General features: G+C 44.8%; 1 protein-coding gene across 1 annotated transcript; it reads right to left on the bottom strand.

Moving 5' to 3' along the window:
- Positions 1–213: 213 nt before the first annotated feature.
- Positions 214–26160, bottom strand: LOC143984473 (hydroperoxide isomerase ALOXE3-like). Its single transcript, XM_077484633.1, has 14 exons — positions 25992–26160; positions 25350–25554; positions 15386–15467; positions 14717–14845; positions 9671–9774; positions 8693–8865; positions 8433–8576; positions 6748–6951; positions 4019–4105; positions 2954–3123; positions 2756–2877; positions 2572–2672; positions 2201–2368; positions 214–530 (listed from the first exon to the last, which is right to left on the bottom strand). Exons 1-14 carry the CDS (start codon positions 26136–26138, stop codon positions 351–353), a joined length of 2016 nt encoding a protein of 671 aa, XP_077340759.1. The 5' UTR covers positions 26139–26160; the 3' UTR covers positions 214–350.

Below are 26160 nucleotides of genomic sequence, written 5' to 3'. Positions count from 1 at the left end.
TAGCTGGCAACTACCATACAGGTTGTTTGTAAAATTCCATAATATCCAAATAGATGTGCAAAGTATAGATGTGCAAGAACTTCTACCAGTCTCCAAGGCTACCTTTAATATGGCCTGTGGTGAATAAAAAGGGTGTCCAGTCTCAGACCCACTAGGCACATTGATTTTTTTTTTTTTTTTTTTTTTTTTTTTAAAGCAATCAGACAAGCTATATAAACCATTTTTTTTTATTACTTATGCAAGGTAACTTCTTCATGATTGCAAAGATCTCACTTTTTAAAATATTTTTGTATTGTCAATATCTGTTCTGTACCCATACCAGTCCATTAGTTGAACCACTAATATTGAAGTTAGATGGAGACACTGTTCTCTATCTCACTTGGATCAAGGTAGGGATAGGGCAGATGCATGGTCTTGTCCCTCTCTTGAATGCATTTGGAGATCTCAGCCAGTTTAACCTGAAATTCCTTAATGAACTGCTGTGGGGTCTTTTCTGTAAAACGTATATTACGGTAGTTTCCAAGACGTCTCTGTAAAAGAAGACCTTGATGAGACTTGCAATAGTGTTACAATGTCATTACACGTTCTGAAACCAGGGGGAAGGCAATCTTTAGTTGGTAGCTTTTCAGAGCCTGGACCAGCTTGGACACAGCCAAGAGCAAGTTTTAGCCTGCTGTCAGCTTAAAAAAGGGTCACAGGAGTGCAGAACGAACTGCACTCCTGTGATCTATAGAAGTACAGCCAAACAAGCTTTGGATACATTTCATGCAAATCACAGTACTATTACTACCCTTATGGAAGTGCTCTGCATCCACCAAAATCCCTGTGCTGCTGCCACCTTGCTCTACCCCTTAGTCATCACTGCAGTTGACTCAAGACTGAAGGCCAAATAAGTAGGACTTCACAGGCAATCAGAACAAGAACACTTGTTTATCCCCCTGCCCTTGAAATAAAAAACAAAAAAAAAAAATAAAAAACCCCACACCCCCCTCTGCTAGGGCCATCTTTAAAGGCAGGGCAAAAGGGGCAGCTACCCTGGGCCCCGTCGTGGGGCCCAAAGCAGATGCCTCATACTTGCCAACTATCCCATCTTAAATTCCCTTGTCCCTTGAAGTTCTAGTCCTGTGCTGTGTCCCAATATCTCAGTGTGAAGTGCTGGTACTAATGCTGCCCAGCTCTGCCCTATTGTTGTGTAGGGATGACTCACCTGTAGACCCTGTGATTACATGTAAAATAACCATCATTCATATGTAAATAGCAGCGGCATTCATAAGTAAATAGCCGTGGCTGGTAGCATCGATATATAAAAGGTGGCATTCATATGTATATCATGCCCCCCCCCCCCGAAGTGAGGAGATGATGTGCTGTAACCTCTAGCAACCAACCAGTGAGCAGTATTACAAGCAGAAATAAGGGTGGCACAGTGGTTAGCACACTCGCCTAGCAGTAAAAAGGATCACTGGTTCAAATCCCAACCACACCACAACACTACCTGCCTGGAGTTTGCATGTTCTCCCTGTGCCTGCTTGGGTTTCCTCCCACACTCCAAAGACATGCAGGTAGGTTAATTGGCTTCTGTCCAAAATTGGCCCTAGTATATAAATGTGGACCTTGGATTGTGGGCTCCTTGAGGGTAGGGACCGATGTGAGTGTGCGATGTACAGGGATAGGGACAATTGTAGACACTTACTCAGGTTGAACTGGTGTCTTTATTCAACCTTACTATGCTGTAACCTCTAGCAACTAATCAGTAATGATATGCTGTAACCACTGACAACCAATCACAATTGCCATCTGATACAGTAAACTGATTTTAAGTCTAGCTGCTATTTATTGCATGTCTCAGAGCAGGTGGAGAGTGAAATTGCCCCCCCCCCCCCGCCCCCAAGAAAATGTTTGCCCAGGGTCCAAGCAATATTAAAGATGGCCCTGCCCTCTGCTCCTGTCTCTTGGGTTCCTCTGCTGCACTAAGACCCAGGGAAATTGCTTGTTGCCAATGCTGGGAGTGTGGTCATTCTTTGGAAACTGCCTGCACCATAAAGCTGTGTAGGGCCACCTTTTTGAATTGATAATACACAGGTTGTTCAGAGGAGGGCCAGTTCTACCCACTTAATTGGCAACCCTTATCAAACACTAGAAGATCTGTATTGTCTATATCATGATGTCTGAGTAACATTTCTCACTGGTCCTTTATACTTACCCTGTCTGAGGGCTCATTGCTGAGTGTCCATACAGTGGTCATGCCAAGAGCTGTAGTGCTGACATCTGGCAAAGCCTTCAGAATAACTTGCATTGTTGCACCTTTAGCAGTAGGTGGGGGACTCCTCATAGTGGTGGGGCCATTGGGCATCCACGAATAGAGGTCATACTACAGGGAAAAAAACCAATGGTTAGGTACAGATGTAAGCAATTCAGGCTTTTATTTTGCAGGCATTACTTTTAAATGAGGCCCACCACATACACGGCCCCTCCATTGCCAACCTTCTGAAATTCTGGCAATGATAGGAATTATGGCTGTGCTGCCGAGTGCGTGTGTGTGTCTGAAACACACACAGTACCAATTCCACTCACCTGACCACTATTGACAGCTGCATGCTGGGCAGAACATGTGAAGATCACCATAGTCAGGTAGCGGATCAGAGAGGCAGTGGACCCAAAGGAAGATGGAAGTTCTGTCATTGAAAGGTGGGGATGGGAACATGTTTTAGTACATGAGAACAAGTCCTAAATAGGATTTGTCACTTCAGAAACCTACCTGAAGACTTATTTTGAAGAAATCCTTCCTTGAAGATCTCAGCCACCCAGGCCTGAAGTTCAGGGTCTTCCCTGACCATCACATCACTTGTGTAGTAGTAATTAATAATGTTGGAAACAAAACTTGATACAAATGACAAAAATTAGAAAATTGACAGAAGAGTACCACATGTCCAATAGCAACAACCAAAGAACCTACCTCTCCACAGCTGACCAGACCTTCATGCCATCATCCCTGTACAGGTAGTTTGGGATGGAATCCATTCCTCTACTTGCTATGCTATCAGGGAGACACAGGCTACTATAGGTTACCCCTTTCATGGCCTTCTTCAAGAGTACTGGAACCCCTCCATTTCCAGTCACCACAGACTAGAGAATAAAAAGGCAACATGGTTTGATACTCAACTCTTAGCATGATAGCAACATGTGGTGGTTCAAGGCCACGTTTTAGCAAAAGACTTGACCGCTGCATAGTTAACCAAAGGCAAGTTGCATCTACATTATTTTCTGGTACCATTTTCACAGCAGCTTTTGCCTTGTGCTGAGGTTGCTGGTCTAGCCTTCACCAACCAAAAATGAAAGCCAACAAACATAACATTTTACATTTATAGCTATACCCCTTTGGGACGGATCTAGATTTCTCATGTTTTGTACATGCAAGCTAACCTATGACTTGCAGAGATTTGTTTTGATTACTGCTTAATGTTCTTGGCACCATGTGACATTGTCCTCTGGTGTCTGAGGCATTAAGTCCTTTTGGCCATTCAGAGCACCACCTGACAATTACCATTTCTGTATAGAGACATTGTAAGCCTGCAAGTACAGTTTGATAAAGAAAAACCCACCACACAACCCCAATGCATTATCCAACATACAGTACGACATTGAGTCATCTGCTTTGATCTGTTGGCACTTTGCACATGCATGGCAAAGTGAAAGGCATTGAGAATTCATTCATGCACCAAACGCCTGATTTCCAAAACACTTAGTGCCATTTGTCTTTAAAACAGGTCAACGATCGATCTGAAAAAATAAAAAAAAGGAGCGCAAGTGGTGCTACATTTGACACTTGCAATATTTGGGAGCAGAAACCAAATCTAAACGCTTTCAATGAAGTACTGAGGGGAAGGAAATGTGATTGGGGAAAGGGTGGCCGAGCAGATTGAGGCTCTCCACATTGGAAAAAAAAAAAAATTAATACATTATATCAAAGCAGCAATTCTAAAATTGATCAAAATAAATACCATAAAGATTTAGCTCTTACTTGATCAAAGAGACCTTTGTGTCCAATGAGCTGCTTCCTCATCCGAACATTTATTTCCAGTGTGTAGCGAAAATGTGGCATCAGCAGCTAGAACAAAAAAAAAATAAAAAATTAAGATCCAGCAGTTTGTGTTGTCCAAGTCCATAGAAGGGGGAACACCCCCCCAGAAACAATATAACTGTATTAGAGTCCCATGCTCTTGAAAAATGCTCAAAGAGAATCCTGTGCAATTGAGGTAGTTTGAATCAAAGCAGCATGCAGACCACTAAGCATATAGGTGACATACAAACACTGGAGCAGTTTCTCCTGCTAAAGTTTTTTTTACTTGTGTCCATCTAGTTCTGAGATTTAAAAACAGCAGTGCCGCATAATAGTCCTGGCAAAATGGAAGCGGGGGGGGGGGGGGGGGGGGGTGTTTATACACTACACTTTTTGGGTGAATAGGGGAACCTTATTAGCCACATATGGGCTGGCATCTGTCCCCCCTTGGTAAGTGGGTTTCCAGATTGATACATCTCCCACCTGCAGACCCCCACAACCAGGGTTGGGGGACGACATGAATTTACAGATTATCATCCTGAAAATTATTCCATGAAAGGAGGAGAAGCAGCAGACTTAAAAACTCATCTATCAGTCTTTCTGCTAATCAGGATACTTTGTGCACTGCAATGCCTGTTTTGGCACCTTCTCAATCCCTAAATACTGTGCAGGGAATGCAAGAATCAGATACCTGTTAAAGCGTAGACACAATACTACAGAGCAAATAAGCTGTGCCCAGAGTTCAGCTTTAAAAGTGAAGTCAAATTTTTCATCATTAAAAATAGACATGCCATAATTGCCTGCTCTGTGCAAAGGATTTGCACACAGAAGCCCTGATCCTCTTCAGGTCCCCAGTTGGTGCACCTGGCTCCTCTCCCCCAAAGTTGGATCCCAAGCTGGACCGTTGGCATCTTTTCAGATAGCTGGTTGCGCCCTGCGCCCAGGTTTTGACTGACGGCAAGAGCCAATGGTCAAGCCTGTGAGACAGGAGAGAGCTGCTGTAGATGTGCACAGCACATTGATGCCACAAGGGAGCGGGGTCACCAAGGGATGACATTAGGTGCCCCCAACACTTATTTAGGAACTGTCAGGTGGTGGGAGCCTTCGTTTGGTCCGGTATGGATGGGGAAAAAAAAAAAAAAAAGCTGGCTTTTGTTTTTACATTCAGCTGTCAGTGGAAACAATGCAAAAGACATTTAGATCTGCTTCTGGTGTGTTTTTTTTTAATTGAATAGGGCCATTTTTTATTTTTTTATTTTTTTAAAACACCAACACACATGGGACCTAAAAACTTATTCACCAGGTGAGTGTAGACTGGACCAAAGTCACTAATTGTAGGTGAAGCAAAAATAAGGGCATTTTATTGGAGGCGCATGGAAAAGACCAACTTGGTATGGCAGTTCGGAAGACAGTTTTAAAATAAATTTAGGGGCATAGTTTCTATTCGTTAGTACATGAGGCTTAAAACTGCAGTATAAACCCCAAAGAAAATCAGCTCAACTTGTCAGCCAACAACTGGATTAACGTAAACTTAACAGGAGTTTAATTTGCACTCATTTGCAACTACATGCGTAAGCTGCAGAGGCCACAACAAGAGCCTTCATAGTAGAAGCACAGGCATTATAATGGATAGGCAGAAGTCAGATAAGCCTGGAAGGAACCCATCCCTCCTTAAAGGCACAGGGGTACACTAGACACCTTATCACTAATGCAACAGTACAAATGGCCACTTCCCTCACCTATAACTGGCCTTAACAGCAAGGAGCACATGAAAGGGCAATGCATGTTAAAAAAACATAACCAAAGAAAATTCCCAGCAACCAAACAAAACTCCTGTTTAATGCAAACTGTTAGGCCGCGTACACACGGGCGGACTGTTCGCCCAACCTTGTCCGCTGAACAGTGTTTGGGCGGACAGTCCGCTCGTGTGTGGGCTTTCAGCGGACAGTTTGACGAACAAGGTTTTTCGGAATTTCCGAAAAACTGTCCGCTGAAACCTTGTTTCAGCGAACAGTCCGCTCGTGTGTAGGCTTGTTCGTCAAACTAAGTTCCGCGCATGCTCAGAAAGGATTTACACGTCGAAAGTTATAATGCAGTGTATAGGACGTCGTATTTTTCGTCCCGTCGTACGTGCCGTTCACGTCATCGCGCACGGTTTCAGCAAACTGTTCGTCCGTCGTGTGTGGCCATGTCCGTCCATGCTAAGTTTGAACGGACTGTTTGCCGAAACTGTTTGACGGACAAAGTTGGGCGAACAGTCCCCGCGTGTGTACGCGGCCTTAGGTTGCTGGCTGACACATTGAGCTGGGAATTTGGTTTCGTTTTACATGCACTGCACTTATGTCTCCTTGACCCTAAGGCCAGTTATAGGTGGGGCATGGGCCATTTGTTCATAAGGTTAAGACTGTAGTACTATAAAAAATAAAATTGTACACATTTACCAAGTGAATATAGCATGTGGACTGCCAAGAATCTGCCAATGACTTTTACTTGCACAATTCAGAATTGTTAATCCAGAGCTCACTTTTTTTATGGTTCTGCATGATGCGCATCAGACAGCCAATAGTGTAGCCTAAAATTCTCTGCAATGCCAAGGAAGCACCCTGAAACCTTATTTTAATAAGACAGTGGCCAAAGAACAGTTTTGCAACATTATATAGAGCCTAAAATGCAAAAAGCCATAATCTCACCTTATACAATGGGTGCCCCATTGGAAGTTGCCTGATGGTTGCAATGGAGAAAACCTCAGCTAAGAGATGGGTACGGAGAAGGTGAGCATCAATTTCATGTACCTGGAAGTCAGCATTACGAACCCAGATCTTAGCCAGTAACCAATCAAATTTTGAGTCACTGGGCAGGAAGACTGGAGTATGTTCACCTGGGGTCTGCGATAACTGAAATTCAAAAGCGGTATGGTTGATATTGCCTTAATCCCAAATAAATAATCACCCATATGTGCAGTCACTTAGGTCTAGTGAAACATCTAAAGATGTATTCTCTTAAAAACGTAGACTTGAATTGCACCCACATAACAAATGTGGGTGCTACTGTTTGTAGGTCCCATAAGAGGTTGTACTTTTTTTAAATCTAAAAATTAGTGCTTAGACACCATTTACAAGACTCAGCCTGAATTGAGTCAATTTAAACATTTTAAAATATGCAAAAATTTGTCAAAATCAATATGAAAGTTGTATTCCCACCTAGGCAATTGCCAAACATCCACCTGCATTGCCATATGCGCTTTGCATTAATAAGCATTGTGGTAAAATGATACATGCAGCAGCTGTATAAACAGTTGCAGGTTCTAGTTTTAAGTGTGGATGCATGGCACCGAATACGCGCATTCTGACCACCTACACACTTGTTCAGGTCATATTTGATGAACGGCTGTAATAAGCAGCTTGTCAGACCCCAATCAGCACCATTTTTTTATTCATCGATGTCCGTGGGCCGTTCGATACAAGTTCAATTTGAAAGAAGAATGCAGCTGAATAAGACATACTGGCTTGGTCAGCTGCAGGTGGTTCTGTGCCGCTGTATATATAGCCTTCTGAGAAAGGGAGTATGCTTTCAAAACTCAGCTAGCCAGCATTGTGGTACTGCAAGTCAGGTCACATGATTCCCACACTAGACTATCCAGCTTTTACCATGCTCATTATCTTCCACTTTTGTTGATTATTCATTGTGTCACCATTTATATTTTAATATAATAAAGCTCTGGTAATGCACTAGGCATTTATAGAAATGCCAAAGAATGCACAGGAGGGTGCAGACAGGTCCAATCCCATATATCAGTGATGGCGAACCTTGGCACCCCAGATGTTTTGGAACTACATTTCCCATGATGCTCAACTACACTGCAGAGTGCATGAGCATAATGGGAAATGTAGTTCTAAAACATCTGGAGTGCCAAGGTTCGCCATCACTGCCATATATAGTCCTCAGCAACAAGAGGCTCTCAATGGTTCAGTCCACAGCTCACCAGTTCAGTCCCATTTGTCTCCATTGCACAGTGCTCCTGGACAACTACAGTATTGTGCAAAGGTTTAGCCAGTTGTAAAAATTTAACCTGTAAAGAATGCCTTCAGAAGTTACTGCTAGTCACGCACTTTGCATTTTGTAAATTAGCTGGCTAACGTTTATGCCCACAGTCTGTATATGCTCCAGTGTTCAATGCAGGAGACAAAGTCATCTAACCACCTGTATAACACAAAAACACCCCCCTCCAATCACCCTGTCAGAACACAACAGCTCAGCATGGGAGATCGCTGGACTAACCTTGCATGGTTAGTACAGTGGCTCCAACCAGTAGTGTGTGTACCCGGCTTAAGCCTGCAAGTCTTGTTTTTACAGACAGACGGACACACAAAATTACCTGAATGGCAATTGGGACAAGCTCATCCCGAGGATTTTTCCACAGTAGGCACATAGGAGCAGCAAGGTATTGTTTCTTTTCTTTAATTGTATTAGTAGGAATTTTCTCAAGAATTTTATAGTCTGCTATGAAAATGTGTCCATCCTGCAACAAATGTGTTGTAATCAGCAAAATTTGCTACATGGGCAGAAACCCAGCTATCAAGGCTGTCTGATACCATTGGCTCTTACCATTATATCCAGACCAGAAAAAGCCCTCACCTGAAGTTCTGTCTCTAAATTGGTGGAAGTCCCCAGAGATGAAGCTACCATTTGTTCACAAACTGAGAAATTCCCTGGGATCTTGAAGCATTTCTTGATTAGTGTGGGATTAATTCCATTCAGATATTGGCTACCAAAGAAAGAATCCTCCTTCCATATCTCACTTACTATTCCTAAAACAAGGCAAAAACAAGAATAAATAAATATGTGTTGTAAGGGTCATTTAGGAGATGCTATTGGTCGAAGACAAACTTTAGTTTTGTTGTAATTCTCCACCAGAATGTCAAAGACAATATAGTGCCCCAGAAGTCAAGGAATTCAAAACAGTGTTAGCAATTAGGTCCCAGTCACACCTGCACGTTCTGGAAATGTGCATAATAGCATGCATATGTGTACCTTCCCAGAGATCGCATTACACTTGCATTGCCATTAAGTCTTAATGGGACCACAAAGAAGACTAGCAGGGGGAGAAAAAAAGAAAGGAAAAAAAAAAAAAAAAAAAAAAAAAAAAACACACCATCGTCAGTTGTGGTAGTCTGTTACAGCCATCCAGGCCAAAGTTCTTCATAAAGTAGTTTAGTTTCCCCTTCTACCTCAATTCCCAAATGATGCCCTGACAGTTTGTTCTTTTGCAGCACTGGGATGCAAAACTGGTTACAAGGAATGGTTCCATCGCTCTTAGAATTCCAAGATGCATGAAAATACTTGGCTGCAAGACCATGTGCTAAATTACAGTAGTTCAACTCTTGACTGTATGACTCAACAGGCCAGATTTTAAGTATTACCTTGGGGAGATGCAGACTTGCTTATTGCAATCACAGAGCAGTAAATTACAGTAGATCACCTGTGATGCATTTCAGTTATCTTGCAGAGCTGGCCTGTTGATGGGTCCTGAAGACCACTGTACTGGGGAGGTTGTGTACAAAGATCAAAATAACTGAACAAGGTTTTACAAGAGATTGTAGAGATCCCACAAACCTGAATTGTGCGATTTTCGCAGGGATGACAGCAGCTGGATGTCTTCTAGGTTAGGCCATGATCCCTCGTTGAACAGAAATCCTTTAAGCATTGCTTCAAAGCCACTGGAGTAGAGAAGGACAAATAGCTTATACCTTCTAGCTCAAGCTAAAACTAGGTTAGCTCAATGAGTGTTAGGCACGTGCAACTCAGCACCCCCCCCCCCCCCCCCATTCCTTAAAATTGTAGCCAGTTCCCAGAGCATACTGGCAACTGCTGGACTAAAGTTGCCAATTTGATGGGGGGGGGGGTGGGACAACTCCCTTTAAAAGGTCTTCCCACTTTGTCATTATAAGCTACAACAGAATTTAAAAGGGCTGGTCCTTTTTAAAAAAAAAGAAGAAGACGTACACCGTTTGGTTAGAAAGTACACTTAATAGCATTTGCCTTAACCTGTAATGGATGGGCCAACATGTTGGCAGAACTAAATTCAGCAAAAAATAGGATTTTTATAACAGCTTACCTGTAAAATTCCTCCTTCCGGGACCACCTCAGTTTTCGTAGCAAAGCAATACACTTAAACCCCATAAAAATAAAAAGGGACGGGACCTCTGTCCCATGATGTACACCAAGAAGATTATTTTACAGTTAAACTTTTATAAAAATCCTATTTTCTTTATTGCACATCTTGGGACACAGAGCCCAAGTAATAACTTAATGGGACATCCCATAACAATGCTATTTGAGGGGGAGGGAGAGGCAACCCATAGGGCACCCCCCAGACTTGAAGACCTATACTGCTGCCTGCAGAACACTGCACCCAAAAGCAATATCCTCATTCACAAAATGTACTGAAGACCAAGTTGCAGCCTTGCAGATCTGAGCCATGGAGGCCTGGTGACGCACTGCCCAAGAAGCACCGACAACCTGGTAGAGTGCACTTTGACGAGGAGGAATCGTTCCCCTTAAAATCACAAGTCTGAACTATAACTTGCCGAATCCACTTAGTGACAGTGAATTTCGACACCACTTGTCCTTAGGACCCTCTGGCAGAATAAATAAGACATTAGTCTTTCGAGTGAGCAGTTGTCAATAGATTTTCACTACGGCAAGACAGTGACTTTTCTTCCCTGGACCATGGTTTTGGAAAAGACAGCTGGACAATTTTGGTTCAGGTGAAACCCTAAAACCACTTTTGCTAAAAAAGTCTGGAGGGCACAACATCAATCTGTCCTCAGGAATCATCAAGTATGGCTCTTTACAAGAAAGAGCAGCCAATTCCAGAAACCCTCCTTGCTGAGGATATAGCAACCAAGAACACCAGCTTCCGTGTCAGAAGAACTAAGGGACTATGCTGTATCGGTTCAAATGGCTGTTTTTGTAATACTGAGAAAAGCAAGTTCAAGTCCCAAGGGCTCAAAAAGGTGATTTAACTGGCAGATTAATCACCGCTTGCAAAAGAAACCCGGACTAAAGAATGCATAGCAAGCAGTCTTTGAAATCAGATTGACAAGGCTGAGATTCGGCCCTTAATAGTACTCAAGGCCAACTTAGGCTATATCCTTAATTGTAGAAAGGCAAGAATTCTGCCTAGGATATATCTCCGATGGTGCCAACCCTTGGATTCACAAGCCCTCCAGACTAATATATTAGTTCTGGAAGCTGGCTTCCTTGCATTAATCAAATTAGAGATAACTGACCCGGAAAGCCCACATTTCTTCAGAATGTGGGTTTCAATAGCCGAGCCATTAAAGTTAGCATTTGTAAACTAATTTGTAATTAGTAGGATAGAATATCATCCACTATGAGAGCAGGTCTGGCCTTAGTGGAAGTGACCATGGAGCCCCCACTGCCAGTGAACAAAGCCACCATCTTTCCCCAACAACCTCATGCAAAGGCAAATGGAGAGATCCCCTTTCGACCCGACTAGCTGCACCAGCTCTTCTATGGAGTTGTTTTGCCAAAAGTCAAGAGCACCTTTTTCTGGGTTGTGTCTATGATAAGACCCAAATACTCCAGCTTTTCTAACCGTTTTAAAGGAAGACTTCTCTTGAGAATCCAACCCAGACAACTGGTTATAAAATGCATACACTTTACTCCAAACAAGTCACCAACTGGTCTATTAGCAATAGATAGTCTAGGTCAGGGGTCTCAAACTGGTGGCCCTCTACCTGTTACAAAACTACAAGTCCCATGAGGCACTGCAAGGTTGACAGTTACAAGCATGACTCCTACAGGCAGAAGCATGATGGGACTTGTAGTTTTGCAACAGCTGGAGGGCCACCAGTTCGAGATCCCTGGTCTAGGTACACCAATACTTTTATGCCCTGTACCCTTAACCTGGCTAGAGGTGGGACCAGCACTTGTGAACACCTGGGGTGCTGTAGCTAGCCCGAAGGGCAATGCTATAAACTGAAAGTACTGCTGTTCTACTTCGAATTGCAGAAACCTTTGAGGAGCAGGAAATATGCATATCTGCAAGTCCCTATACCTGATGTCGATGGATGTCAGAGGTTCTTCCTTATAGGATAGAGAATACTGACCTGATCACCTCCATGTGAAAGGAGCAGATCTTCAGGAACGTATTTTATATTCCTTAGATCTAGAATGGGTCTGACATCCATTTGGATTTAGTACTGCAAAAAGGTTTGAATAAAAAACACCAAACCTTGCTCTGTGGGGGATCTGTATGATCACCCCTTGAGCCAGCAATTGGTCTAATGCTTGAAACCAATAGTCTTTTCCCTAGATCTTAGGGAACGTTTGATCTCAGAAAACAAAGGTGGAAACTCCAGAAATTCTAGTTTGTATCCTAGAGACACCATGGAGATGACCCATCTGTCCTGAATTTCCTTTTGCCAGACTTCCGAGCATTGCAGAAGTCTCTCTCTCCCCCCCCCCCCCCCCACTCTGGCAAGGGGGGGTGCCTCTTCATGGTGAGGCTTTGGTATTCTGCTTTGCAGATTTCCAGCCCCAGGTCTTTTGTGCCTGGGCCTGACCCTGAAGTTTTCTTCTAGAGTCGGACGGCGAAGGCCATTGCCTAGAGGCATATGCCCCCAGAAGGGAAATAGCTGGGGAGATAATTCTGTATGTCAGCTGGGAGACGTACAAGCAGTTTAATGGCTGGAAAGCCCAAGCACTGCAGTGGCATGCAGAGAGGCAGCAACTTAAGCCGGATGCAGAAGCACATAGCACCAGTGCCTACTGCTTCTGTGCACACCCCCTCTCCCAACCTTCCCTGTGCCCCTGCACAGTCAGCCCCCTCTGGTAATACAAAACTCAGCCTCCGGGTTCCACAGCCAGCACTGGAGATCAGCATCTGGACACAGTATGGGTGATGGAGCAGGTCAGGGCAGCTTTTTTCCTCCTTGCTGGAATCCTTCATGCAGGCAAGAGAGGGGGCTAGAAGCAGAGGGTGGTGGTAGAGCCACCTTTAGAGATTTTAGGGGCCCTGTATAGCCCAACCCAACAGACCCCCCTGCATTTATCTGCTTGGTGTAACTGCAGTACACAGGAAAGTGCAATGTGCAGTATGGTAGTGCTTGGTATGCATTAGTTGTAAAGTGCAAGACAGTCGGTAAGCAGTATGTAGAGACAGAAAATCAGCAAGTAGTGGTAGGCTCCTCAGTCACTTACAGCATGGCTGGAGATGAGGACTCACCCCTGGGCTGCAATCCCCACCTCTTTTCTTTAGCTGTGGGACACATTAAAAAACAGCCATCTATGGGAGTGGAGGAGACAGCCACACCCACAAACTTTGGCTGCTGGGAGATATTGAAGAGCCCCAAGAGGCATCCTAACCTACTCAGTGGGCAGGGGAGAGCTATAGGCAAGGTCCCCCTCCTGCAGACCCGATAATTTGCTTAAAAAAAAAAAAAAAAAAAAAAAAGCTACAAGGACAGAGAAGTGCAGTCGTCCCTGTGTTTTGGATCTAGAAGGGACACAGCCCAAGACAAAGCATTTGGAGATTAAAAGTCAGGACTGTTGGCAAGTTTGTGTACAAAGCAGAAATGACACTACATGGGCAACGCAAATATTATGCAGGTGAAAAACAAGGTGCAGGTAGGTCTATTAAACCCCTAATGGGCCGTGCTTGATTCGCCATGTTCCTAGCCAGCACTGCTAAGAAAACCGCACTGAACCCAGAAGTTATGACATGCTTGTTTCAGGGGTTCATACACCAGAGGTGAGATCCATGAAGAAAGGTTCTCCTGATCTCCCTTTGCTGTACCCACCATGCTCATTTTAGGCTGACAGGAGTGGCAGTGAAGTTTGGAATATGGTGAGGGGTGGTATCCTCAGGAGTGTGTGAAAGTGCTTGGGTGGGCTTTACAGCCACCTAAATATCTTCCAATAGAAAGCCAACTGTGTGCTGCAGACATAAGGCTTATGTTGGTGGCAGTGAAAGGGTTAGATGACCACGTATGGTATTAGAAATCGTTGTTTTATAACATGAACAAAAAGCTGTTTAGACCATCTTGACAGTTTTTAAAGAGATCTGCAAAATTAAAAAATGTCATATCATTGTGCGCTCTCAGAGCATTCACACACACACACACACACACACACACACACACACACACACACACACACTTTAGAATGCCTAATGCCGCATACATAAGTGGACTGTGACAGATTAGGTCCGACAGACTTGGCCACACAAGCACATCAAAGTCTGATGGATTCAAACGTGATGACGTATGACCGGACTAGAATAAGGAAGTTCATAGCCAGTAGCTGCCCTAGCATCAGTTTTTGTCCCGACTAGCATACAGACGAATGGATTTAATCAACCAGACTCGAGTCAGTTGGAAAAATTTGAAACATGTTCTAAAATCTAAAGTCCCTCTGATTTTTCAACAGCAAAGGTCCGATGAAGCCCACACGTGGTCCAATTGTCTGCCAGATCCATTCTGTCTGACCTTTGCTGTTGAAGTCTGGCATTAGATTACCTTCTGCATAGGGATGCTAAAAAACACCAAGTGCCCTCTTCCTTCCAGCCAAGAAGCATACCTACACAATAGTTCCTGGACCCCTGCTTTTTCACAGAAGAATGGAGATACATACGTGGAAAGAATGTTGTAGCCAAGGCTGTACTCTTTTAGCAAGGAGTACTGATCATTAGCAGGCAGCTTGGATGCATCATCATCTTCTACATCAATGCAGTGAGGGACACCATCTGCATAAACCTTCCACCTACATGAAGGAACAAGCTTATTACAAGACACCCTTTATTACAAATTTAAAATTTTAGCAGATTTAATGCCAAAACGACTTTAGAGGAAAAGCCATCCTATCATAAACAGTAACTAAGTAGCATGCATACCCAGAGATAAAAATAAAAATAAAAAGTCAGCTTTAAAAATGTCACCCTGTTCAGTTAAGCTTTGGCAATAAAACCTGGAAGACCCGTTTTAATAACCCCCCCTCATAGTGACAAACTGCAAATATCTGAATGGGCCCTAAAAAAAAAATAAAAAAAATAAAAAAAAAAACAATTCAAGTCCATGGGAGCCATTAGGAGGACCTGTCCCTTTTGTGTAACTCACGGAACAGCCAAAAATGCGACAATGCTATAGTCAACTATTATTCCATAGTAGCGGAAAATAAAATCTTTTACATCAATGCGATTACCATCTATGTAGCTAGATGGTCAGATTTGAAAGTCCAGTTCTGTAGAGTACAAAATGGAAACAAATTTCACTTGCATATACAGATCAAATGTAGGTTTCTTACTTGTGCATTTCTCGGTTCATCTCCAGCTCTGCCTTTCTTTGTTTCAAGAGACTAGTGTGAGTGTTTCCAGTTATTAAAACACCTGAAATAGAACAAGTTGTACACGTCGATCATAATACAGTTTCCTCATAACTAGAAATTCAGCTCACAACAACTTAGAGTACAAAGATCAGTGACCATTTAACCATGAAGCCAAAACATTTGAGTAGTTCTGGAGGCACCTCCTCACATCCAGAGTATGGAAAGGTTCTTCACCCGCATTGGCCGGATTTGAAGAAAATGTAGACAGCACAATCTCCTGAGAATGGTGGAAGTTTGAGGCGACTTTGGGTAGGAAACCTGGGTCTGTGTGAAGAACCACTCTATCAGGAAAAACTTTGAGAAAAGGTTCCGAAACCGCTAAGGCCTGCAGCTCGCTGTCTCTTCTTGCAAACGTATTGGCTACTAAGAAGTTTGTTTTGAGAACTAAACTTTTCAATGAAGCCTCATGCAAGGATTCGAACAGTGCCTTTGTTAGACCCTGTAAAACAATCGGCAAGTCTCAACTGGGAAAAATTGAGGGGCACTGGCCTATTCCATACCATGGCCCCCCAAAAAATAAAAAATAAATAAAAAATAAATAAAAAAAACACACACACACCACTTAGCAAGAAACTTAGCAAGAGCACAAACCAAGGTCTTTTTGGCCAAAAGGGGCGATTAGGATCATGTTAGTACTTTCCTCTCGGAATTTCCTTAAGACCAAACAGAATTAGAGGAAATAGGGGAAAGGCATAACACAACTGTAAATGCCATGGATGAGCTAGCTTTCGAGTTTTGCTGGCAAACAGGTTCACCTAGGGGACCCCCACTTTCCGGGGAGAATCAGAAAGATTTCCTGGTTCAGGCACCACTGCCTACAGATGCCGAGAACCTTTTAGGTGGATTGCTGTTAGGGAGGCCACATTCTGTTCTGCCCAGACGAAAAGTTGGTTGGCAAGACTCAGACTCTTGCTCCTGGTTCCTCCTTGTTTGAGGATATAAGCCACTGTTATTGTCCAAAAGGACCTGCACGTGCTGTCCCCTGACGGCCTGATGAAAAGCTAACAGACCCAGAAGGGTGGCTTTTAGCCCTCACCAATTTGAAGACCTGAGCCTCTGCCTTGGACCAGGTCCCTTGTGCAGTCAGACCATCTAGGTAGGTTTCCCAGCCCCAGGAGCTTGCATCCGTTGTCAGACGCTTGCCTATTGGGAAAACCCAGGAGAGGCCTTTCAATAGGTTGCCCGAATTTCTCCACCACCACAGTGCTAGTTTCACTCCGTTTGAATCTGTTTCACCGCCTTGCAAATCTTCTCCAATTTCGCCTATGGTAGGGAGGCCTGCTGAAGGACCGAATTGATTATGTATCCCAAAAATACCACTTCCTGGCTTAGAATCAGGTTTGACTTCTCCAAGTTGTGTAGCCATCCCAGCTCCCTGAGGTGCGTTTGTGCCATCTGTAGGTTTGCCAAAAGCTGTTCCCTGGAATCCGCAAAGAACAGGTCGTCTAGGTATCTTACCACGGAAATTCTCTTCAGCTTCAATGGCTCCAGGGCTTCTGCCATGATTTTTGTGAAAATCCTGGGGGGGGGGGGGGTGATGAGAGTCCGAAAGGTAAGACCCTGAACCGTAGGTGTCAGATTGAAGTTCCCAGGTTGACTGCCAGACGAAGAACACACTGGGAGGCTTGGGCAATCAGGACGTGTAAGTATACATCCCTCAGATCCAAGTAAGCCATAAAGTAGTTTGGGGGCCAACAACATGGTTGAGTGAATCGTATCGAATTGATCTGTTCAAAGTTTTCAAACTGAGGCTCAACCGATATTTGAGGATTTTTTTTTTTTTCACCAGAAAGATGTGTGACTAAGACCTTTTGCTCTCCTGGGGGCTTCGGGACCTATACTACCACCTTCTGCTGGATCAGCTCCTGTTCATCATTGGAGGCCTTTTCTTGATCCTTTGGGAGGGGGCGTAACTTAAAACCTGCTTGGAGGAGGCTCTGAGAATTCTAGCCTGTGACTGAGCGATTATATTCCTAACAGGCTTGACGACACCATGTTCTCCCCCGCCCCCCCCCACTGTAACTAGATTTTTGCTTTTGTTGGCTGTTCCGAGGGAGCCCTGAACAGAACTCCTCCCCTACCTTTACCCTTTTGGGGGGGGGGGGGGGGGGGTCTACAGCCTCTTGCGCTGCTATCTCCACCCTTTCAGGACTGCTGAACAGCACAAAAATTATTTGAGGGCCTGCTTCTTTGGCAGGGAACGCCTTGTCCACAGTCCTATCCAGGATTGCTTCCAAGTCTGGACTAAAAAGGTCCCCAAAAAAAAAAAAAAAAAAAAAAAAAAAAAAAAAAAGACCACACAGCCCAATTTTTGAGGCTGCGTCACCCGACCAGGCCTTTAGCCAGACCGCCCTTCTGGCTGAATTCACCAATGCTGAAGACCTGGCCACCATCTTAGACTTGGCTGAAGCATCAGGCATGCATTTCACTGCCTTTAAAAATCAACGGAAAGGAATCTAATAAATATTTCCGTGATGTTCCTGCCTCAACATGACTCTTTAGTTTTTCTATCCAGCGCTCCAAATTTCGCTACTACTGTAGAAGCCATCTCTGGTTTGAGGCTGGCCGAAGCTGAATCCCAGGCTCTCTTCAAGAGGGAGTCGGCCCTCTTACCCATATCTTCGAACGGCAGATCTGTTTGGCGTGAGACTTGTGAAAAAGCGGCATCCACCCTTGGCTTTTAATTCCACACCTCGGATTCTGTCAGCAAAAGGGAAAACACCTTATGCCACGTACACACGATCGGAATTCTCGTTGGAAAAAGCTCTGATGGTTTTCCGACGGAATTCGGCTCAACACACGGTCACATCAAATTCCGATCATTTGTAACACAGTGACATACAACACATGATGTGACTAGAAAAAGGAAGTTCAATAGCCAGTAGCTTCTGTCCCGTAGTTGAATTTGAGCATGTGTGATTTTTGGAGTGTCGGAATTGCATATACACGATCGGAATTACCGATTAAAAGCTCTCATCTGTCTTTTTCTGGCCAGAATTCCGATCGTGTGTACGCGGCATAAGTGTTTTGGAAAGGAAGGGACCCTCTGGATCTTTCCATTCCCTCTTAACCGTGTCTGACAATACTCTGGACTGGGAACACCCTGCCCCTGGTGTCATCCAGGCCTTGATACTGTAATGGAAATTTGTAGGTTCTGTTTATAATTGTATTCTATTTTATATGTATTGCACGATGCACTCACTGTGCACATGGCACTAACAATGTTTTCAGTACATGTTTTGCATTCTTTCAAGTCCTGCCTATGCAATGCCCCTTGTTACCATAAACGTACAATTGTAATATTAATGTGATACCTACGTAATCATGTGTATAAAAACCTTCAAATGCGTCATAATAAAGGAGAACGGTTATTTGGAAAGATGCTGAGCGTATCTTTTTTGTCTGTTCCCTACTGCAGTAGTTATTAATTTGGAACCACTAATCAATATGAGGATAGGAGTTGCCTATCATCAAAATATCCATTTCAATACATTCTGTCATGGACTGACAACTGAACTTTTTCCTCCTGAATGCCCAGGGTCGTATAAATCGCCTTCAAAAAGCTCATCCATTTCCTCTAAGGACAGTTTGTATCTCAAGCTACAGCTATCATCCTTCTCTTCTGTATCCCTGAAGGAAGGCAGAGTGCTTGTCCCCTGACTCCACAAACTCCATTGGCTTGGAGGTAGATGCCCTGGGACTAAGTGGTGGCGGTTGACGACATGAGCTTACTAGCTCGCGTACTGAAAAAATAAAATAAAAAGTCTTTGGAATGTTGCAAGGTTTCTTCCTGCACTAGGTCCTTGATGCATGACCTGCACAAGGTTTTCTGCCATGATTCTCTCAGTGGATTTTTAAAGGAAGGGCATTTTTTCCCAGGGTTTAAGTGTTTTGCTTTAACCAAACTTTTTTCCTAAAACAAAAAGGGGGGCACGCCTTACTGAAAATCCACTAAGGAGGCAGACACCAGAAACCAACCACCAAGGCTACAGGGTCCGAGAAGAGTAACCTTTGACCCCTGTAAGAGCATGCTCCCCTAGGGAGGACATTAAAGAACCCAAAGAAAAAAAAAAAAAAAAAAAAAAAAAACAGCCCATAAGGAGAATAAAGGCCCTGCTGTGCCCCTCTTAACTGGGCCTGGCCAATGCTTAAGGTGCCTGCCTCCACCGTCGCTGGTGTCCTCTCCTCCATCCTGCAGAGAGCCACAGCGGGTACTGAAATAAATGACCACTTTTAAAATTCCCAGGATTGGCATCCTCCGCTGACCCAGAAGTGGAAGCGCTGGCCTATGGACCCCGCCCCCCCCCCCCCCCCCGGACCTTTGAATTCCGAGAGACTGGACCCAATCATCGCCCCCACCCGGAACAGGAAGCAGTCACCGCATCATCCGCCTGCCTGGCAAACCACAATGGCGGTGAATCCGCTGCCACCTCTATGCTCCCTGCGCGCTCCGCAAACAGGGAGAGGGGGGAAAAAAAGAGGGGAAAGAGGGGGGAGAAGAGGGGGGGAGAAGAGGGGGGAAGAGGGGGGGGGGGAAGAGGGGGGGAGAAGAGGGGGGAAGAGGGGGGGGAAGAGGGGGGGGAAGAGGGGGAAAGAGGGGGAAAGAGGGGGAAAGAGGGGGAAAGAGGGGGAAAGAGGGGGAAAGAGGGGGAAAGAGGGGGAAAGAGGGGGAAAGAGGGGGAAAGAGGGGGGAAAGAGGGGGGAAAGAGGGGGGAAAGAGGGGGGAAAGAGGGGGAAAGAGGGGGGAAAGAGGGGGGAAAGAGGGGGGGGGGGGGGAAAGAGGGGGGGGAAGGAGGGGGAGGGGGGAGAGAGGGGGGGGGGAGAGAGGGGGGGGGAGAGAGGGGGGGGGGGGGGGGAGGAGGAGAGGGGGGGGAGAGAGGGGGGGGGGGGAGGAGAGGGGGGGGAGAGAGGGGGGGAGAGAGGGGGGGGGAGAGACTGGTTCCCACAGGTGCTTCCACCATGGCGGGGGAAAAAAAAAAAAAAAAAAAAAAACACAATAACTGAAGCCATGGTGGAAGAGGGATGTAAAGGTTGGCAACTGTTTCCAGAAGAAAGGAGCGGAGCTGCTCTCTCCACGGTTGTCCTGAAAGGCAATTTGAGAAAAATCCTTGATCCTTAAGAGCACCATCAAATCTATCATAACCAAATGGTACGAACATGGAACAAAAGCAAACCTGCCAAGAGATTGCCGCACACTAAAACTCATGGACTGGGCAAGGACTACATGAATGGAGGGGCAGCACAGAGACCCAAAAAAGGTAATCCTGGAGGAGCTGCAGAGTTCCACAGCAGAGACTGGAGTATTTGTACATAGAACGACAATAATCCATACGTTCCATAGAGTTGGGCTTTATGGCAGAGTGGCCAGAAGAAAACCATTACTTTAAAACAAAATGGCACATTTTGAGTTTGCAAAAAGTCATGATGGAGACTCCCAATGTGTATGGAGGAAGGTGCTCTGGTCTGATGAGACCAATTTTGAACTTTTTGGCCACCAAAAGAAAACACTGTCTGGCGCAAACCCAACACATCACCCAAAGAACACCATCCCCACAGTGAAACGTGGTGGTAGCATCATGCTGTGGGGATGTTTTCCAGTAGTCGGGACTGGGAAACCTGTCAGAGTTGAGGGAAAGATGGATGGTTCCAAGTACAGGGATATTCTTGAGCAAAATCTGTACCACTGTGTGTAATTTGAAGCTAGGATGGAGGTTCACCTTCCAGCAGGACAATGACCCCAAACACACGGCTAAAGCACACACTTGAGTTGTTTAAAGTGGTTGTAAACCCTTACAAACCACTTTGACCTACAGGTAAGCCTAGATTACGGCTTACCTGTAGGTCCAAGAAATATCTCCTAAACCTATACGGTTTAGGAGATATTTACCCTAAGACAGCCACCTCTGTCTACGGCGCATGCGCCGTAGACAGCGGCGCGCAGGCACACTGGGCAAGCCGCAGATCGCGGCGATATGCAGCTAGTGTTGGCTCCTGTGCGCATCGCTCTGGCAAATCACAGTGAGACCCACCAAGAAGATGGACGCTCGGAACTACAGGGGACAGCGGTGACTTTGCTGGCTCCTGTGTCAGGTAAGTGACACATATGGACTACTATGCAATGCATAGTAGTCCATTATGCTTTACCTTTGCAGGGAATCAAAGAGGAAGTAAACCCATCAGGGTTTACTTCCTCTTTAAGGGGAAACATGCAAATGTGTTAGATTGGCCTAGTCAAAGCCTAGACCAGTGATGGCGAACCTTGGCGCCCCAGATGTTTTGGAACTACATTCCCTATGATGCTCTGGCACTCTGCAGTGTAGTGGAGCATCATGGGAAATGTAGTTCCAAAACATCTGGGGTGCCAAGGTTCGCCATCACTGGCCTAGACTTTAAATCCAATAGAAAATCTGGTTAGATTTAAAGATTGCTGTTCACAAACCATCCAACTTGAAGGAGCTGGAGCAGTTTTGCCAGGAGGAATGGGCAAAAATCCCAGTGGCAAGCTCATAGACTTGTCCAAGGTGACTTGGAGCTGTGATAGCCACAAAAGGTGGCTTTACAAGGTATTGACTTTGGGGGGGGGGGGGGGGGGGGGGGAGAGGGTAAGTGTGAATGGTTATGCACATTGCCTTAGTTTGGTCATTTGCGTCAAAAACAAAAAAAATAAAAAAAAACCCAAACACACAAAGTTGTAGGCATGTTCTGTAAATTTAATTATACAAATCCTCAAACAGTCCATGTTAATGCCACGTTAGGTGGCAACAAAAAAAAATGCCAAGGGGGTGAAGGCACTGCCTTTCTCCAAGTAACTGCATTCAGACAGCAATGCTGGCTCTGAACCATCCAATACTGGACTCAAGCACGTCACAACATGGCCACTCATTAACTGCTTCCCGACCAGCGCATGTTGATAGGTCGGCAGAATGGCACTGGTGGGCAAGAGGGCGTACAGGTACATCCCCTTTAAGAAGCAGTGCTGCAGGTGCCTGCCACGTTATCTGTGACCGCGGGTCATGCGGGCTCTGTCTGCAATCGTGTCATGGAAAGGTAGAACGAGGAGATTCTTTGTAAACAAAGCATTTCTACATTCTGCCTAGCAACATGACAGATCACTGCTCGGTCAGATCTGTGATGTGTTGTAGCCTCCCCACAGTTAGAATCACTTCCTGGGACACACTTAACCCCTTCACTGCCATTTACATAGTAATCAATGCATTTTATAGCACTGATCGCTGTATAAATGACAATGGTCCCACAAAAACCACATGCACCCTACCATAAAACTATTCCCCCCCCCCCCCCCCCCAATTTTGTAGACACTATAACTTTGGTTTGTGCAAATATATGCTTACTGCAGTTAACCAAAAATATGTAAGAATACATAATAGCAATATGGTCCGAACAGCCCAGTGACACCTAATCTCCCCAAAAAAAAAAAAAAAAAAAAAAAAAAAAAAAAACCTCCATCTCTTAATCACAATAAAGGCAGGGGGAAGATGGGGAATTTTTCTACGGTGCCAAGTATGGCAAAAATCTAATTGCAATGTACTAAAAGTTCATAGAAATTTTAATATACATTAAAAAGCATGACAACAGCAAATGCAATATGTAAAATTGTAAGGAACAATATACGCAGTGTTATTCGTAACACTGCGTATATTGTTCCTCACAATTTTACATATTGCATTTGCTGTTGTCATGCTTTTTAATGTATATTAATAAAATTTCTATGAACTTTTAGTACGTTGCAATTAGATTTTTGCAATACTTGGCACCGTAGAAAAATTCCCCATCTTCCCCCTGCCTTTATTGTGATATGTAAGAATACATATCTGCCTAAAGAAACCCCCACTTTCCAAAATTGTCGCTTTTTGTCCCCCCACTTTAAACAAACTGAGGGGATTGTGGCGGATCCAATCCCACACTCCGATTGAGTGCTTTTGTCAGACATGGATCTGAATCCAAGCAACACCACCTCAGGGGGTCACAGTGATCAATTGCCAAACAAAAGAAAGCGCCACTTTTCTCCTCCTCCTCCCCCCCCCCAAAAAAATAAAAAAAAATAAAAATGTAATCATCTCTGCAGTTTTTTTGCACTTTAAACAAAGAGCAACAATTTTGGAAAATTGTGTTTTTTCTTCAGGCAGATATGTATTCTTACATTTCTTATATTTTTGGTAAACTGCAGTAAGCATACTGTGAGGGGGTTCGCTCAGTAGCGGGTGTGTGTGACCCCCTGGATGGGTTCACAACACAAAGTCAGGCACAGCAGACAGCGTTGTAGGTGCAAAAAACAAAAGATCCGGTTTATTTAGGCTACATGCAGTGATACATATAACAGCCAAACAAAATAAAACAAGAAAATAAATCCTGGTCAGCTTGACCTCTAACTACACACGTAGACTCCCTGTCTAACAACTGGGTGCAGCCTTGTGCTGCCCCAGTCCCTGTCCCTATTGTAGGGGTTTGCCACACAGGCGTTAACTCACCGCACAGAACAGATCTCAGACTCCCCAGTCTATACACACAAAACTGGTTCCAGGATGGAGCATCTCCCTATGCATGCTGGGGTTTTTTGTAGAGGTCTTAATGAGCCCACTTACTACAGCTGGGCTCATTAACTCTTCCCCTCTAATTGTAAAAGTCTGCATAAAGCCTGAATCTAGGACACACATATTTCCCATCCTGAATACAACCAGGTGATTTTACCTGCGTGCTGCCACAATACATTTACACAAACCAAAGTTACAAAATGGGGGGGGGGGGGGGATAGTTTTATGGTAGGGTGTGTGCGCGCGCGCTTAACCCCCCCCCCCCCAAAAAAAAAAACGTTCAGGTACAAGAATGCAAATTCTTCCGGCTTAACCACTTCTGGACCACCACGCGCCAATATACTCCCTTGCTTTGAGAGAGATTGTTATGGGAGCAGCTAGCGGCCATAACCCCTGTGGTCTGGTTTCCAATAATAGTGGTCTCTGCGGCAAATTTGCCACAAAATCACTTTTATCAGTGGCGGGGACATGATACAAGAGATGGTCAGAGGCTGCAGACATGATACAAAAGATCAGTGGTGGCTGGTGCTCACAATTCGGGGGGGGGGGGGGGGGTAATGCAAACAAACAATCCCCTTTGTGGAAGACAGCATCTGTTTGATTTGGGGGGGGGGGGGTTCATATCCAAGCACAAGTCCCGAAAGTGCCCCCCAATAGTGGTGTCACTAGGGTTGGTGTCGTCTGGTGCGGTAGAACATGGCGTCATGGGATGGGGGGGGGGTGGAATAGAGCTGGCATGGATGGAGCCAGAAGGTATCTGGGGGAAATGGAGGGAGCCAGGATTGGAGTGGGGTGGATGGATGTCCTCCCCCCCAAATTACTCCAAGTTAATTTTTTCCCCTTTTCCGCCTCCCCATCCAAGACTCACTCTTAGAGTACAGACCAGCATGCCTCTTGATACAGTTGCAACTTGCACGACTTGTTCCCTCCTCCGTGCACAGGAAATCATCACAGCACAGGAGGGGGGCAGATTCAGTTCGCTCCGTGCTGAGGAGAGATGCCTCTCAGCTGGAGCGGAGCATTCCTGCACACTGCAAGGAGGCACCCGCACAAGCCGCAAGCATTGTATGAATTGGAGTCCCGGGACAAGAATGCAGGGCAGTCCCGGTGAATCATGAGGTTGTGGTACGGGCAAAGTAGGCGGCCGCGAGTCCTAAGGCGACTGCCCAATTATAAAGCCGTCTGTGTGCAAGAATGGACAAGTGTTGGGGATTTTTTGGTGGCCAAGTTGAAAAGGTGGGCTGGGTGATCAAGCATTAAAACCCTCTAGGAGGATATGATCAGTCTCAAAAGGCAAGTATCAGATAAACAGAAAACCCATTAAGCCTTACCTTTCCCTTCTGGGATCTCCACGGGGCCAAGTTTTGTTATCCACTGATAGAATGGAAACTGGTAAAGTTGACCATTTGGACAGGCAACATTGACATATTGGCAGAACCAGGCATCTAGAATGAACTTTAAGTAGCACTCCACAGACACCCGGACAAGCAGGAGCTCTCCAAGATCTTTTGTTTCATTTATATCAAACTCTGCCACCTAGAAGAGAATTGACAAATCTGTTCACTACAGATTTTAGAGTCACATGGCCATACATAGGCCAGTTCTTGCAGAGGATATGCAACTCAAGTTACAACTGTGCTCTATATAGCCTCCAAAAAGTTACACATTCAACCAATGGTGGTGATCAATTTTCCCTAAAAAGTTATTTTTCAGTGATTGGAGAGGAGTTGGCTAGTGCTGCTCATATCAACTTTTCACCAAGCCCTAGCACTCCAAATACACAGGGAGGGCATTCTTCCATGTCAAGGAGATATCCACAGATTACTACAATTTATAATGTGCCATTAGCCGCCAGTTCAATGATTTTTACAGTTATACCAAGTTGCCATCAAGAAACATGTAACCAGAAATGAGACAGACAATGGTAAAATATTTTATCTAGCAAAATGTCATCACTATGAGAGTATACTCACAGATTCAGGCAAAAAGTGGCTCCAGTGACGGGGCATTTGGTGCTTCTCACCTTCTCCATTTATGCCCACAAGAACAATGAAGATATTACTACAGGTGCCAGCAGACGCATCTGACCCAGTGGCTACTTTCAGCTTGTACAGTCCCATGGCTTGAGGAGATGAGGCAGCA

Source organism: Lithobates pipiens, unplaced genomic scaffold, assembly GCF_037356315.1.
Source record: "Lithobates pipiens isolate NorthernLeopardFrog02 unplaced genomic scaffold, aLitPip1_a1.2 Scaffold_16, whole genome shotgun sequence".
Taxonomy (NCBI): domain Eukaryota; kingdom Metazoa; phylum Chordata; class Amphibia; order Anura; family Ranidae; genus Lithobates; species Lithobates pipiens.
This window is presented reverse-complemented; position numbering and strand designations above follow the sequence as displayed.

What these genes read in the sequence shown, in the direction of transcription:
- LOC143984473 (XM_077484633.1), bottom strand. Translation starts at nt 26,138, where the DNA reads ATGGGACTGTACAAGCTGAAAGTAGCCACTGGGTCAGATGCGTCTGCT. An exon ending in ATGAACCGAGAAATGCACAA is followed by an intron (nt 14,846 to 15,385) that starts GTAAGAAACCTA and finishes TCCTTCATGTAG; the next exon opens with GTGGAAGGTTTATGCAGATG. An exon ending in GGCTACAACATTCTTTCCAC is followed by an intron (nt 9,775 to 14,716) that starts GTATGTATCTCC and finishes TCTCTACTCCAG; the next exon opens with TGGCTTTGAAGCAATGCTTA.